This window comes from Castanea sativa, chromosome 7 (assembly GCF_040712315.1).
Source record: "Castanea sativa cultivar Marrone di Chiusa Pesio chromosome 7, ASM4071231v1".
NCBI classification, from domain to species: Eukaryota; Viridiplantae; Streptophyta; class Magnoliopsida; order Fagales; family Fagaceae; genus Castanea; species Castanea sativa.
Genome location: NC_134019.1, coordinates 9967615 through 9984705, shown reverse-complemented (window position 1 = coordinate 9984705; position 17091 = coordinate 9967615). Strand labels below are relative to the sequence as shown.

The following is a 17091-nucleotide window of genomic DNA, read 5'->3' as shown; positions in this document are numbered from 1 at the left end:
ACCCAGCTGGTACTCATACTCATACAAAGGGTTAATGTCTTAATTAATCACTCATACAAACCTAGCTATTATTTATTTGCAAAGCTTAACTACGTAAAGACAAACCCTTTATAAATAGGGCAAGATGTAAGTTTTAGAGGAATGATTATGTTTTCACCCATCAAATGGTTAAGGATGTTGCTTTCTTCCATGGTCACTATTTTTCTGTATATTAATCAACTTTAGTAAGATTTTCTTTTTGTTTAAAGAAAAGTAATAATCGAGTTGAGAGAAAATGGTTGAAGACAAGGCTTCGAAGCTACCAAAGCACTCGAGATCAGTGGTCCTCTTATGAGTAAACCCCACGTTAAATTTCCAGCACATTTTTCTCTCTCTTTGTTCACTCACTCTCTCTAAAATCTGCATCACACACGTATGATATAGTCAATTAAGAGAAATAGTTCTACTTTTAATTATGAGAATGGAGAAGCAAATATAAGGAAGCTATAGCACACAACTTCAATGGTGAGGTCTGCTATTGAGAAGGTCAAGGAACAGTAGGATGGGCCATCACTGCTGCAGCAAACAGAAAGTCAAGAGAGGGTTATGGTCTCCTGAAGAAGATGAAAAGCTCGTCAATTACATAACCACCCATGGTCATGGTTCTTGGAGTTCTGTTCCAAAACTGGCAGGTACCAATATTCTTTCCATCTTTCTTTTTTACTTAGTTACAACAATGGAAAAGGGGAGAGGAGATTCAAATCTTGGTTTTCCTAATGAAAGAGAGAAGATAATGCCACTTGAGTTACAAGACTCTTGGTGGCACAAATGTTCTTCCTAGTTTATCAAACTCATGATTCTTGTTCTTCTCAATATTTTTCAAATGGGTTTAACTTCTCAATCTTGAACTATGGTCTATGTAGGCTTGCAGAGGTGTGGAAAGAGTTGCAGATTAAGATGGATAAACTATTTGAGACCAGATCTCAAAAGGGGTTCGTTTTCCTCACAAGAAGAGAGAATCATCATTGATGTTCATAGGATTCTTGGCAACAGATGGGCTCAGATAGCCAAGCATTTGCCTGGTAGAACAGATAATGAGGTCAAGAACTTTTGGAACTCTTGCATTAAGAAGAAGCTCCTTGCACAAGGTTTAGATCCCAACACTCACAATCTCCTTCCTTCTCACAAAACTAATAATATTCACAACAATGGCTGCAATTTCTCTCATTCTAATCCCAAACCCACTTCACTTTTCTCTGTAAATTCACAAATGACAGATGCTTCTGTGAACATGAACACACCATTTTCCACATTACTTTCTTTTCCTCCTGCCGATAATAACTTTTCCAGCCCAACCATACCAATCTATGAACTCCTAAACCCTAATGCTGTATGGACAAACCAAGAACAAAATCCAAGTTCTTTAATGGGAAGTGCTTCATCAGTATCTTCTTCTCTCTTAAACCCATCTGGTTTTGATAGTGTACAAGAGAACTGCATGTGGAGTGGTAGCTTTCAACCAATGGAGATCACAAAACAAGATGAAATGTTGCAGCCAGAGCAACAAGTACTGAAGCCACAGCTAGAGATGATGGCCAGTGAAGTGGAAATGAAGAAGGCTGATAAATTGAGTGATGAGCAGAACAATATGGATGCTTCATTTGTGAACTCAAACTTTGATTTTGATTTTATGGAGTCCACACTAATGCCATGCGGTACGTTTTACAATGCTAGTCCAATGGATCAATTTGCATGGGATTGTTAGCTTAGCTCCCTCTTCATCACTATATATGGAGCTCATCTAACTTTGATTTTGATTTTGTTGTGTCTAGACTCTAGACTCTACAGTACTAATTAATTTCTTGTGAGTATGGTATGTATTATAATGTGACCCCCGTGGATCAATTAATTTGCATGGGATTGTAAGCTTTCATTCCCTCTCCTTTTCTAATATGTATCTTATTATTAGGTCTTTTTTTCTTTTTTTTTCTTTTTTGTGTGTCTATAGTTTATTATTATTATTATTTTTTTTTCCCAGTCAGAGAGCCGCACAAGAATTAATTTTCAACTTTCAAAAGGGTACACTTATTGAAGGTTAATTTGCTCCCTTCTCCCCGGCCGGGACATTATAGCTAGAAATTTTAAATAGAATAAAACCTTATAAAAGAAAAAGGAAAACAGTTGATATACACTATCTTTTCTATTTTCTCCTTTAATTTTTTTTTAACAATAATAAAAAATTAAAAAAAAAAAAAAAAGAATTGGAATCCTAATTCTTCTCATAAATAACAGCTACCGTGTAATACCTTGAATTACAACTTTTTTTTTTGTATATAACAATAAAAAATCTAGATATGCACCCTTCAAATGAAGAGATCAATATATCTAGAGATGTCATTATCTCTTATTTATTTATTTATCTTTATTACGGTTAGGACTTAAGACTTAAGAGTAAAGCTCACATGAACATTAGATTTTTCAAAGTTTTGAAGCCATAACAATTATTCATTTTCACTACTATTATCTCATTTAGAGTTGAACATTTATCAAGAGCTAGCCTTGTGGTTTAATTAGTGCCATAATTTGTTTTTTATTAGAAGTAATTATCAAATTATTTAAAAATAAGTAAAAAAGAGTTTATCATTAAACAGAATCAACAGATCACTCAACCGTATTCTCAAAAAAAATAAAATAAAATAAAAATAACAACAACAACAACAGATCACTCAACCGCAACTACACTATTTATGTAATGTATCATACTCACCTATGTACGGAATCAAGAACTCAAAACCATATATTTGACAGGAATGACCAATAGTTCTTGCTAATGCGCCAACAGCTCTGTTACTTTGTCAAGGATTAAGCCAATAAGCAAACAGCCTTAATATAAAATTCAAGTTACTCCTGCAGGGACTATTTGTGTATTATTTAATAGATCCATGTGTGATGTGTGATCGATAAACACTATCACGATTCACGATTCTAGACTCACCTTTACCCTTCTTTGTTCTTTCTTTCTTTCTTTTGCGCCAGGGGAGAGTAGCCCTTCACCTCAAGTGTCAAACCTATTCAAGAATCAAGAATGATCCAATAGTACTTGACTTTTATTGTTTCTTATAGAATGATATAAATAATTAATGACACCGTTGAACTAGCGCAGCTTCATTAATTTCGTCTGAGTTAGATTAGAAGAGTTTTTTTTTTTTTTTGATAATTAACGGTTACAATTAGGGGATTTGAACTTGAATGTTTCCATTGAAAACTCCTAAAAGTAGCAATAAATTGAATTATAAGACTTTTGATAGTGATATATAATTATCTTATTACCGCACATCTTTAGTGCGATGATTACTTCACAAGTTTAAGTGCTTATGGGGTGTAGGGGGTAAGAGTCTGGGTTCAAATTTCTAAAAGAGAACTTCACATACATATACACTTAAATTAGGTTAGAGTAGAATTTTTATCTTATATATTAATAAATAAATAAAAGATATATAGTTATCCCATCCAAAGGGAAACCGAAAACTCATTGTTTATTCATCATTTATACAAGTGTCTTAATGTTTGTTTAGAAACAACTTATTTAATTTTTCACTCAAAGTACCATACATTAAAGGTAAAATTAAAATCTAAATAGAATAAGTAAGGGGCTCAAATGAGACCCACAAATAGTAGGAAAAAAGAAGAAATAATAAGCTGACTTATAATCAAGATCCAAACGGACACTTAGTAGCATACTAGCAATTTACTATAATCATCAGTTACAAGTCCACAGTAATTCTCTCTGACTCTCTCCTTCGTAATTATAATATTTAAACTAAATGTGTTTATTCATGTCCAACATGAATGAATGTCAGTTGAAAGTTAGGAAGATCAATATAATTTCGTAAGTAATATTAAACGTATGTATCGTGCTCTAAAATGTACTTTTTTTTATGTGACTAAAATGTAGTGTTGGTTTCATAGAATTCTACATTTTCTGAGATATAGACACGTTTTTGTATACATTTGTAAAAGCTATTAATGTACCGACCTATAATTTATGGGTTGTGTGGGGAGTGAAAGAACCTAAGTGGGTATTTGGGCCTTGGGCTTTATTAATGGGCGCTAGTTCGTTCTTGACTAAAGGCCTTTAGGGCCATGAGTTGGCTCACGAGCCGAGGGCCCGAGGATTCATCCGAGGAAGAGTCACTCCTCGGACATACCAATAACTACTTGGAGGTTCACTAGAAAAATCAGGGCAGAGTTCTGGAAAGACTGTAGGTTACAGAGGGAGTCCAAATACCCTCTAGACATTTCAGTGTAAGAGAAATATCTCAGGAAAAGGCTGCTGCCTCCACATTAAAGACCCTGCACCTACCTCCCTGGCCGCATTAATGGGGGAGTGACCCCTGAATAGTAGAAGTCAGCCTTCTTGCTATAATTCAAAGACTTCCAAAGGGTGGTGGACGGGACAGGTGGCTAATAGGGTGATTTGTGTGGCACGTGGACAAAGAGGGAAGAAGAAGAAGTATTTAAGGAGGAAAGATGCCAAAGAAAGGGGGGCAGAAAAAATATGAATAACTGTGGCCTTTGAGAAAAGAAAAAGACAAATAATATATAATTTCTCCTCGGTTCACGTCCGAGGAAGTTTATTTTTCCCGTTTGTCTTTTATTTGCAAACACTGTAATAATTTAGCCTCTTCATCAAGTTTCGAATATCACTAAACTAGATTGCGAGCCCACACTTTACAAATTTCATTGTTTAAGACTCATTGGGCCTGAGCTCACGTGTGTTTTTGGGTCCAGGCGCAATTGTGCACTTACAGGTTGTGCCTAATCCTATAATAAGAAAACATTGGAAGGAAATATCATATGAGACTCGACCTTTTTTAGTTAAAAATTACACTGCCTAGATATATATATATATATATATATATATATATATATATATATATATATATATATATATATATATATGTATGTATGTATGTATATTGATTATTGACACTATATTGATTATTGACACTATATCATACCATTTTCAAAGCGAGGCTTTACCTTGGGCTTGGCAAGGTCGACTATTAGTAATTTTCAACTAAGAACTCAAATGTAGCTATTAGCAGTAAAGCTTTAAAAATCATTTGAAAAGTAAGTCTTACTCCTGGTGTCTATATCGAAGACATATTATAGGGTTGAATTCCCACTCCCCCAACTATCCAAAAAAAAAAAAAAAGTTAGTCTTACTCAGTTTGTCTGCTTTGTCTGGGAAGTAAGCTTAATAGTAATACCCATCAATAATTGTTATGAAAAGTGAATGAGCTATCTAACAGTAAATTTTAGTGAAAAAGTTCAAAGGTGATGAAAAATGAAAGCTTTAACATCATAATGTCAAGAGAAAAAGAAGGCATTGCAAGAAAAGTAAAGAAAGTAAAAAATGTACATGGAAAACCCTTGAGAAGGGATAAAAAAACCACAGGTAAGCAAGGGGTGAATGTCCCTTATTCTTTTGAGCTCTCTATTATGTAAAAAAAAGAAGGAAGTTTTCCTTGTCCAATGATGGTTTTCTTCCTAAAAGAGAGGCATTTTCTCTACCTCACTTCCCTACAAATTTTCTACTCTTTTCTCTAATGTTCTCTCCTAGTTCTTGCTGTTGTTCTCCTTGTGTTTTTTTTTTTAAAATGATCCAGCAACATGTTCCTATTATAGTCCGAGGAATGTTGCCAAGTACAAAAGACAGGTGTCAAATTATGATTCCTCCATTTAAATCATAATATAGCTGATGTACTATGTAGTGGCTGGAGGAGAGAGAATGAGCAAAAAATAGCGGCTTGGAGTGTGACCTTACCACTACGTGGGGAGCAATCCTTGGATAAGGAAAGGGACATCAGGGGCATTAAGAGTGATGCACATGTCCTCAACAGTGGTCTAGCACAAGTACAACCAATAAAAAAGGGGGATTTCATAGCCTCTGACCACTAGGGTTACTAACTCCCTTTTGTGAGTGCTGGGTGTCTATGTTAATTGTAGATTTCACTCTTCCCCAAGATGGTCACACTTTTGGTATGGACTAAAGATTCTTTACCTCAACCAACGCTTCCTCTCCTTCACTCACATCCGTTCCACATGTAAGGCTCGGATCCAACCCTGTCAGCACTCTCCCATGCCTTGGCTGGTGTACTGTACACTATATGTAACCTAAATTTAGCCCTATATTTTAATTATAATTAAATTTCATTCAATTATTGAACCCCCCATTAGAATCACATCAATTTTTATTTTTGTTTTAAATGGTAAAATCTATAATTCCATATAAAACACAATCATATTAAATGTTTATTAATAACTATCATAATTATTGGATTTCATATTTAGGGGAAAAAAATTGAGAAAAATAAGTCTATTATGTTAAACATTCTCGTGCATTCTATGAGTTATCAACTAGTGAAAATGTATATTGGAGATGAACAAATGCTTAAATTAAGGCCACAATGTAAAAACATTTCTCGGGGTTTCAATTTTTCCTTATAACTCCCTGAATTTTTTATATTCTTGAAATTGACCATTGGGACTAAATTTTGTTAAAAAGACTTACCAATTGATTTACGTTATTTATCACATGATGGTCATGTGATTTCCCTGTTTATACAAGCTAAGAAAAGTTAGTCCTAGTCGTAAATATGACGAATATAGAAACCTTGGGCCTTGTTTGGTTGGAGTGATTATATATAAGGAGGATAGAAAATAGTAGAGAGAAAAGTAGAAAGAAAATTATGTTTGTGGTTGTTTGGTTGAGGGTGGAAAATGGGAGAGATTTTGGTGGGGCTTAAGAATTCTCTCTAAGCCCACCAAAACACTGTACTCGTTGCTTGACTTTGTTTTTGTTGTTTTGGCTAGTTGGTTAGTTGTTTCTCTTTTCTTTTTTTAGCTACTTGGGTGTAAATGCTTGTATTCTGTGTGTGGGTTTTTTTTTTTGGTTGTGTTTTCTCATTTGTTTTGGGTTCTTGTGCTCATCTTTTTTATTTTATTTTAATGAAGTGTCCGTCTATGTACAATTTTTTTTTAATAAAAATATATTGTGTATTTTTTATCTAATAGGGCATGAGAATAAATTTATACAAATACTATTTTCTACCCTCATGCTTTTCTCTTCAACTAAACAAAAGAGTTTTTTCATCCATCTTCTTTTTCATTTTCCAACCAAACATACATGAGAGAGAACTAAATCTTATTTATTTTCTCATTTTTCCATCTCCTCAACCAAACGAACTCCTAAGGAGTTATAAAGAAGAGTTGAAATCTCATGTAGTATTTTGGCAACTAGCCCAAACCCTAGGGGGCATTCTTGCATCTAAGCCTAAAATTAATAAAATTCCTTAAATTGAAGACTTTTTAGGGATCTTAAATCAAAGACTTTAATTGATAATATTAAAAACTAATACTTAATTTCAAATATGATATAAATTGTGGATGTTTTTATAGTATATGTTAGTAAAGCCCAAACGGGCTTTACCAAACCCTAATTGTTCTAAGTTGTACTGCATTCTTATCCTCATATTAGTTGTATAGCACACATCGAAATCCAAAAACAAAAAAGACAATGATATATTTATCTTTCATTAATCTTGTAAAGTAAAGCTTACACAATATACATTTTATATAAATGTATGCAAATATGTATAATGTTATACTTGTTTGTTTTTGTTTTTTATTTTTATAGAGTTTCAATTTATAAAGTCTGATTTTGATTATTGTACTTTTGAGTGAATATTTATTCAACTATTAAAGATTTTTTTAGGAGTGAGCTATTTTGTTTGGTGACTTTATCTATTATTTAAATTATTCGGGAACAGTGAATGACCACTGTTCTAAAAAATTAATTTTAGGACTATAAATTATTTTATAATTTTTTAGCCACAACTCTAACATGGTAGATTGTGAGTGGTTAACTATCACTTACATATAAACTCATTATTTTTTTTTTACCAATTACACTCTGTCCCGTCACAGTTGTGACAAGAAGTTGTGAAAAATTATGTAATCTTAGACTTTTTCGTTATAAAAAGGTAAAAGTTAATTACAATATTTAAGTGTTATTCCTGAAATTCTAATTTAAAGTATATTTTTTAATCAAATAAGCATGTGACTGAGAGAAAGAATATATAAGTTACAAAGTTTTGTCACATATATATCATACGTTCTCGTCTCTAAAAAAAAAAAAAAAAAAAAAAATCACAGCCCTCCGTTTCTTTCGTTCGCAGACCTATAATAGAGTTTTCTTTCTCCCGCCCCCAACCCAAAAATCCAGAAACTGACTCACTCTCTCTCCGACAGCAGGTATGACTTTTCTCTCTTTGCATATTGGATTTTGGATCTCCCTCTTCCTATTTGTTCAATTATCAACTATTTAGCTTAGCTTAGCTATGCTTAACTTAGCTTAATTACCCAATTGAATCTTTTTATATTCTCTACTTTCTTTACACCATACATGCATTTTTGAGGCATAGTCAAGTTTGGATTTTTAGCTATCCATGATTTTCCTTGAAAGAATACTTAATCTGGGTTTTTTTTTTTCTTTAAATCATTGAAATTTTTACTGGGTATTTATAATTTGTTTTGATTCTTGTTCATGTCTGGTTCTGGGTTTTTTTATTTTGTTTCTAGATCTGGTCTGTAATTCTTTTTTTGTTAAGTAACAAGGCCACTAAAAGCAAAAGTCAAAGACAAAGTTGTTACTTTTATGTTGTTGGAACTATATTTGAGATTTTAGATTACTGCATTCTATTTCTAGTCTTTAGTTAAGGATTTTGAGAAATCTGTTTTTGTGGGACCAAAACAATGTCTTTTATGAGTCTGGAAGTGTGTTGGTCAGATTTGGTTACTGGGTATTGTTTAAATTGAGAGTTTTGGATATGTGTCCGTGTCTTTTTTATAAGTCTGTCTCATTTGACTGATTATGCTACTTGTAGTTATTAATTAGTATGTGCACCTTGTTCGGATTTGGTTTCAGAGACTTTTTATATTGGATGTTTTAGTTTAATTGTTTTAATGGGTATTGCCTGCAGGAGTAAGCTGAGGAAATGGCCGGTGGCGATGCAAAAAAGTCTAATGCAAGTGGTGGTGAGTGTTTGTGACTTTGTTCCCCATTGTGGTGTGCTAGTTTTGCTGATGCTATGCGTATTTGTTTCTGAATGTATTGGTTTCTATGTTATTGTGTTTGCTTCTTATGCTGTGTGATTGACTTTGTAGGGGGGAAAAAGAAGGAGGTGAAGAAGGAGACTGGTTTGGGACTAGCGAATCGCAAGGATGAGAATTTTGGGGAGTGGTATTCTGAGGTTTGTTTTGCTTGTTTTTTCAATGGTGCAGTATGGATTCTATTAAGTGTTCTTTACATGTTTGATTGTGTACCATTTTCATCATCTCTCTACAGTTTCTCTCAGACTACTGTAATTATAAGCTTTTATCCTGTTTTGCTTGCGTGTGTGTGTGTGATGCCAATGGCCTTTGGGTCAACCAGAATTTCCACCCCATTATCTAGGGGGTGTCAAGAGAGGTCTTGCTTCAAGGCCTGTGGCATGTGTGAGTCACTTATCTATTTAAAAATTTTAGTATCTGACAAGGTAGATTATTGTAGTCAAACACTTCAGATTTCTCGAATTTAGTGTGGAAAGTTCTCATCATTATTTAGCAAGCTTCTTTGCACAAGATATTTTGCGATTATTTAGTGACTTTTCACAGGAGATCAATTAGATTAGCATGGGTATCTTTTAGCCTTTTCTTGTGCAAAGAAACTTATCTGTGTTTTGCATTTTCTTCCTACTTTGTAGTTCATAACCATGTAAAATCTTAGGGAAACTCTAGGGTTGTAGATCATATAGTTCCAATTGACATCAGTATAATGTCTGACGTTAGTTGATTTGAAAAGCCTCACCCCTTTGTTATTAATTAATCTTTGTTTTTGGCTTGTGTAGGTAGTTGTGAATGGAGAAATGATTGAGTATTATGATATCTCTGGCTGTTATATTCTGAGGCCATGGGCAATGGCTATTTGGGAGATAATGCAAGTGAGTTTGAACCCTTCTTGATTCCTTGGTTGTTGTTCTTAAGTTTCTTGTCATAAGTAATTACTAATAAGAAAATTATTGAAGGATAAAAGAATTAATTCAACAGATACTTGAAAAAACAAACGAATTAATACACCAGATGATTATAAAATGACTTCTGGGAAAATTTTAGAATAAGAAATACAAGAAAGAATCACAATGTACACCGCCTAAAGTTGAAGCACACAACTAGTCCCATAATGAACATAAGAAAATGGTTTTAAGAGTCACATTTAGCTTTTTGAGTGTTGAATGTGATATTATTTCTTTATCATCATATTGGCTGCATAATACAAAGATGAACAAGTTCTCCCCACCTTTTTTTCAGACATTTCTAATATATTCTGAGACATCAGCAATGCACAACAGATAATGACAAAGAAAACAATCTTCTTGCCAATGTAAAAGGAGATGGTCCATGGTGTCACCACAATTTTTACACATACAACATCTATCCACAATGATTTTACTCTTTCCTTTTTTAAAATTTTGGTTGTTCCTTAAGTTGAACATGTATTTTTTATTTGTACTGTTCTCTACTGAAACTTTCTTGTATGTGGTACTTTCAATGATGTTAATTTGAAGCCATCCTGGTTATTCCTATAGGTTTGTGAAGCAATGGACTTCTTTCCCCCTATAATGAAAGTTTTAGACTGATTTCCAGTTTGATGTGTACTCTTTTACATCAATGTCATCATGCAGAAATTTTTTGATGCTGAAATAAAGAAAATGGACATCCAGAACTGCTACTTCCCACTTTTTGTTTCTCCTGGCGTATTACAGAAGGAGAAGGATCATGTTGAGGGTTTTGCTCCTGAGGTGAGTTATATTAGAAATCTTTGTCAAGCATACACTTTTACAACCTTGGTATAGGATAGACTCATTTTTTATTTTATGAAATGTTCAGTTATTCCAGAAAAATCATTCCATACTTTGATCTAGAATTGTTGTATTGATGCTAGAGTAAATTGGAAACTGAAATTTGCTCTGGTAAAAGTTTCCTGTGTTCTTTTCCTGCTATTGGAGGCATTATTTTAGGGTACAGCACAACCCGCTACCTTGATTCTTTTTGGTGGAACTGGGTCTTATTATAGGGTTTGTCCTTGGTACAAAAGTTTATCTAGTTATACTTTGATTTTAACTGGGGTGATATCTTAAAATATTTTGGATGGCTCTTGGCTGATGCTAATCTTTTATTCTCTTATTTTTGGAAGTGCTTCTCTTTTCATGAGAGAGATTTCATTCTATTAGACGAGAGAGGGTGCTAATCAAATTGTATTTTGGGATTCTATAGGTTGCATGGGTAACAAAATCTGGGGAATCTGAGTTGGAAGTGCCCATAGCAATTCGCCCAACGAGTGAAACTGTCATGTATCCTTACTATTCTAAATGGATTAGGGGACACCGTGACTTGCCTTTGAAACTTAATCAATGGTGCAATGTTGTTCGATGGGAATTCAGCCATCCTACGCCATTTATCAGGTAATGTCTATCTAATTTGTTCAGTTTCAAATGTCTTAGAATTATTTTAACCTTGTTGATGGTGTCCATTGGCTGCTGATGAGACGATGTGAAATTTTAGTCAGCTGATTGAATTTTTTGAGTGTAATACACTAGCCAATCTGAGTGTTTTTTTTTTAAGGTAATATGAACCCTTGGCTTCATGCTGGCATATTTTTTACTGCTCATCTTTTGTGGAAATGATTTACATTTTATTTCTTAGCATGGAAATTTTCATATGCAGAGACTTATATCTATTGAAGCCATTCTTTTCTTTGGTCTGTCACTTGTCATCTTGGCAAAGCATTTCACATCAGTTGTGATAGGTTTTGTATGATTTTCTTGTGTTGCACCCCCCAAGTTGTTAGAGTCAATTTGCCAAGAGCCTTGTAGATCAACTGGCACCTTTTAGTATTTCCAAAGGAGATGTCCAGGGTTCAAAACTCCCCCTCCCCCAACTATCAAATTATCAAAAAAATTGTTTAGAGTCAATTTACAATTAGTGTAAAAAACCATTTACTCTTTTTTGCTAGGCATCAATGTGTTTGCTAATATGTATAATAACTGTCTTTCAAGTTTGATGGCAGTTTGTTAATACTTTGGACATGATTTCTGATTGTAGGAGTCGTGAGTTTCTTTGGCAGGAAGGGCACACTGCTTTTGCAACAAAAGCAGAGGCAGATGCAGAGGTATATGAAACTCAGCACTTAAATTTTGATCTGTCCACTTTTGATTCCTGGAGGTCTATACGTAGAAATTAATGGGGGTGGACAAGCAAGAGATTTGTTGGTATTTCTTTCTTTTTTCTTGAATTGAGTATTGAACTAAGCATTTTATAAACTTGGTATGTGCTTTCATCCCAAGGTATATTGCTCCGTTCCTAACCTCCATACTCATTTGAAAAATCAAAGCCCATGGTCTTTGGATTAATATCCAAAGTGTCATAAACCATTATGTTTTTTTTTTTTTGATAAGTCATAAACCATTATGTTTTATGTAGGGAATTCTTGAAGAATATGGTTTTCTTTGTCTAATATCCTCAAATCTCATTGCATAATTTGCATTATACTCTGCATCTTGTTCTTGAATTCATGTAGCCTATATTTTGTTCCTTTTTAGCTGCCTAGAGGCTGTGGCCTTCCTTCGCTAGAGTAATAGAATGGTGCATGAGGTTAATACCATTATTCAGAATTATATTACATGATCCTTTTCTGTTAACTATTATGTTATTTTCTAGTTGGTATTCAGTTTTAAAACTTCCTACGTCATGAGCCATTTGTTGAGACTGTCGCTGTCAAGTTGTCAATTATGTTCTGAGACCAAAATTTTATCTATCATAAATTAAATAGTTAAGAAGCTCCAATCAATAAACCTCAATATTTGTTGAGGCTGTCTCTGTCAAGTTGTCAATTTATCTTCTAAGATCAAAATTCTCTCTATCATAAATTAAATAGTTAAGAAGCTCCAATCAAGATCAAGAAACTAGAATTATTTAGGATATGGAAATTTTACTTAAATCCTGCATATTGAAAATTAATGACAAACCGTTAAAAAAAAAGAAAAGCAAATGGTTCTAGAATTTCCTAAATTGAAATAAGAATTGCCCCTAGATATGCATATTTTTTTGGTGAGTATTCTTGTTTTTTGTTGTATTCTATGGTCTTATAATTTGGTGTATCTAGCAAATGAATTGCCGTTAACAAAGTTTTGTGATAACACCTAAAGAAAAAGATGGACTCATCTGTGAGTTCTCATATAAGCATCAGATGTTAGAATGCAGACGTATGGTTTCTTTTGTAAGTGCAGATGTGCCTAATTAACATACTTCTAACTTATTTATATTATGACCAGATAAGTGCTTAGATTTCGCTGTATTATATGTTTCCACTCTCCAGTGTCAGTATCCTCTTTTTTTTTCTTCCCAATAGAACAATGATTATGATCTTTCATTTCTACATGGGAACATGGGAACCTTTGTTTTTTCCCCTCTTTTTGATTGGTAACTACACATGCGCCCAGTGGGTCCTAAACCTACAATCTCACCCTCTATCTGCCTTGCTCTTGCAAAGGGAGATGCCATTGGAGCTAAAGCTCATTGGCCTTTGTTTACAAATGTGCTCTGTTTAATTTTAATTTTAAATTTTTTTTTCAGGTGCTAGATATTTTGGAACTGTATAGACGCATATATGAAGAGTACTTGGCTATTCCTGTTGTAAAGGGAAAGAAGAGTGAGATGGAGAAGTTTGCTGGTGGACTTTACACAACTAGTGTTGAGGTACAAGAGAATTAATTGTGCACATATATAATGCATTTTCTGTTATATTTGGCAGTTCAAACAATTTTTGTGTGTTATATCTCATGTCAGGCATTTGTTCCAAATACTGGTCGTGGCATACAAGGTGCAACTTCGCATTGTCTGGGTCAAAATTTTGCTAAAATGTTTGAGATAAACTTTGAAAATGAGAAGGGAGAGAAGGGTATGGTCTGGCAGAACTCATGGGCCTATAGCACTCGGACGGTAATCTTATGGCATTTATTATCTGTTTGACTTGGTTATAATTAATCTGCTGGTACATATAGCACTTGGGTGGGTGGGTTGGTGTGGTGTATTTGCGAATTAGAAAATATTTATTGATAAATGTGCGCAGCTACAGATTTGTCACTTTTGTAGTGTTTATTTTTTGTGCTCAGATTGGTGTTATGGTGATGGTTCATGGGGACGACAGAGGCTTAGTGCTGCCACCAAAAGTAGCATCTGTCCAGGTTATTGTAATTCCTGTGCCTTATAAAGATGCTGATACTCAGGCAATCTTTGATGCCTGTTCTGCCACTGTGGCCTCCTTGTCTGAGGCAGGTATTCGTGCTAAGGCAGACTCTAGAGATAATTACTCTCCTGGTTGGAAGTACTCACATTGGGAAATGAAAGGCGTTCCTCTAAGAATTGAAATTGGTCCAAAAGACTTGGCAAATAGTCAGGTCAGCTAGTCTTTCTTGATTTTCTGCTGTTATTTTTTACTTCCATTGCTTTAGTATGTATCTATTTTTCCTGCATTACTGTCAGCTGTCGTTGGTTCCTATAGTTGACCAACTGTAAGGATCGTTACATGCTGGTTTTATTCACAGGTACGTGCAGTTCGCCGTGATAATTCAGCAAAAACAGACATCCCTAGGGGCAAGCTGGTTGAGCAAGTAAAAGAAATGCTGGACAATATCCAACAAAGCCTGTTTGATGCTGCCAAACAAAAACGAGATGCTTGCATTCAGACTGTAAAAACTTGGGATGAATTTGTGGAAGCACTCGGCCAAAGGAAAATGATCTTAGCACCTTGGTGTGATGAGGAGGTCTGATATTAATTTTCTTTAAAGTTTATGCATTTCCTAAATAGTTTTATTTGCAGTACAGTATCACAAGGTTTGTTGTTGATTTGAATTTGATCATTTTACTAATACACTTTTAAGGTGTTTTAGTTTGTTTGTGTGTTCAAGTTCATTGTTGTTTCATTTACTAAAATATTGATATCATGAGATCGCATATTGTTTTGGGTTGTTGATTGAGTGAAATCTTTTTCTACTCTATTGTATTGGGCTTTCCCCCTATACTTTTTTTTTGTCTCATAAATGCTCATTATTGTTGTGCTTTGGACAAGTATGTATAAGTTTAATATGTTCAATGGGTCCTTAGGAGTTGGCCAATGCACATATTGTGTATTTGACCTATCTCTTTTTAGTAAGATTATGTGCTTGTATGGTAACATGTTTCCAAACTGCTCTTTTTCAAGTAAAGTTCTTTTAAACTTTACCTTTTCTACGTGCAGCTTCTTCAATAAATCCCATTTTCAAAATGCTAAAAAATAAGCTGCATCAAATGAGCACTATATTACTTACTGAAAAAGATAACTTGTTCGATGGAGATTTGCATTTCCATAAGACTTGAAATGTTTTTTGTTTAGATTTTCTGTTCATTTTGCTCTATGCCAACATTATGCAAATTTGGACTGTAAGTTATGTTTTGTCATGCAACTAGAGCGAATGTTCTCTCCCATGAGGCAGAAGAACGTTACTTTAGCCTTCCCCCTCTTTGGTTTTTGGTGCTTTTTATATAATTATCAAATCTTTTGTGCAACTCTTTTAGGAGGTGGAGATAGAAGTAAAAGCAAGGACAAAGGGTGAGATGGGAGCATGTAAGAGCCTTTGTTCCCCATTTGACCAGCCAGAGCTCTTAGAAGGTAGTCTTTATGTTTCATGTCAGGGTTATTTCATTTATTGTTTTTCTATCACAACTTTCAAACCTTGACTCTTTATCCAATAAACTAACCCCCCCCCCCCTCCCTACAGCCTGGGGTGGGTGGTTACTCAATTTTAATTTTGCTACAAGCATACCTGTTTTTGCCTCTGAAAATGATGGAAGAATATGTTGATTTTCATGTCTCAAAAAGTACAATTCCTAGTGTAATATCTTTCTAACAGTTGCAATATTGTAAATTTGGGTTCCCATTTTTGAAGGGGATCTAAGACTCATGCAATATGTGTGTTTAAGATTTTCATAGTAGGGAAAAAAATCATTGCATCATCAAAGATCGATATGGTGTAATCTAGTAGTTCTTGTATTTTATTTTCTAGAAATTGCATGTTAATTCAGTGGCTTTATCATGCTGTATGATGTTTGAATGTACCAATAAAATGCTGGCTAAAAAGGCTGAAGCCAACACCATATTTTTGTGTAATTTTGGTTGCATTTATGATGATGGCATTTCCCAATGCATGGTACCATTTATGTCACTGGCTTCAGAATGATTCTCATTGTGCAGTTGAATGAATAGGCTTCCCTGGGACATCAATTTATCTTGAATGATTTATTAGGGTTATGATAAATTGCAATTTGATTGTATATTTCATTCAATATTGCTGTATGAAGTTCTTTTATATTCTGTTCCCTAACTTAATGTTCAATTTCTCATAGGTACTAAATGCTTTGCATCGGGAAAGCCTGCAAAAAAATGGACGTACTGGGGAAGGAGTTACTAGATTATTGATTTTTGACATGATTTCTTCTCCTGGTGTTCCTCAATCCGTTTGAGATGTTATGGAATCTGCGATTCTCAAGAATTAGCGAGTAATAGTATTTTCTACAAACAAATACAAGGACACCATTTTAAAAAGAATTAAAAATTAATAGTCCATATGTATGGATCTTACATGAAAAAGTGAAATCATTTGCTTTGCTACAGGCAAAAGGCTACTATGTTTTTACATTGTTGATTTTTTTATGTCTTAGATATGTGACTCGTTGCTTTAGATTGAATTCTCTCTTTTGAGTTTCAAGTTGGTTAGTGATATGAATCAGTAACCCCTTTTCTGAATGGTAGTCATGGGTAAAAAAGAAAAACTGGAATGCTAATGCTAATGCCAATGCCGGTGCAATGCATGAATGTCACTTTTCTTATTCTAATGTGCATACAGGCATTGGCAAATGAAATAGCCCTTAAGTGAAGGTGTGATGTTTTGATAGCTGGTGATTGTGAATGCT

General features: G+C 34.1%; 2 protein-coding genes across 2 annotated transcripts; both read left to right on the top strand.

Moving 5' to 3' along the window:
- Positions 1-418: 418 nt before the first annotated feature.
- Positions 419-1874, top strand: LOC142643655 (uncharacterized). Its single transcript, XM_075818354.1, has 2 exons — positions 419-671; positions 903-1874. The coding sequence occupies exons 1-2, from the start codon at positions 542-544 to the stop codon at positions 1742-1744; spliced, it is 972 nt and encodes a 323-aa protein (XP_075674469.1). The 5' UTR covers positions 419-541; the 3' UTR covers positions 1745-1874.
- Positions 1875-8180: 6306 nt separating this feature from the next.
- LOC142642808 (proline--tRNA ligase, cytoplasmic-like) lies at positions 8181-16788 on the top strand. Its single transcript, XM_075817238.1, has 13 exons — positions 8181-8298; positions 9027-9081; positions 9211-9296; positions 9933-10025; positions 10767-10883; positions 11359-11546; positions 12187-12253; positions 13717-13839; positions 13930-14082; positions 14256-14540; positions 14688-14906; positions 15697-15790; positions 16525-16788. Exons 2-13 carry the CDS (start codon positions 9042-9044, stop codon positions 16587-16589), a joined length of 1530 nt encoding a protein of 509 aa, XP_075673353.1. The 5' UTR covers positions 8181-8298; positions 9027-9041; the 3' UTR covers positions 16590-16788.
- Positions 16789-17091: the final 303 nt, after the last annotated feature.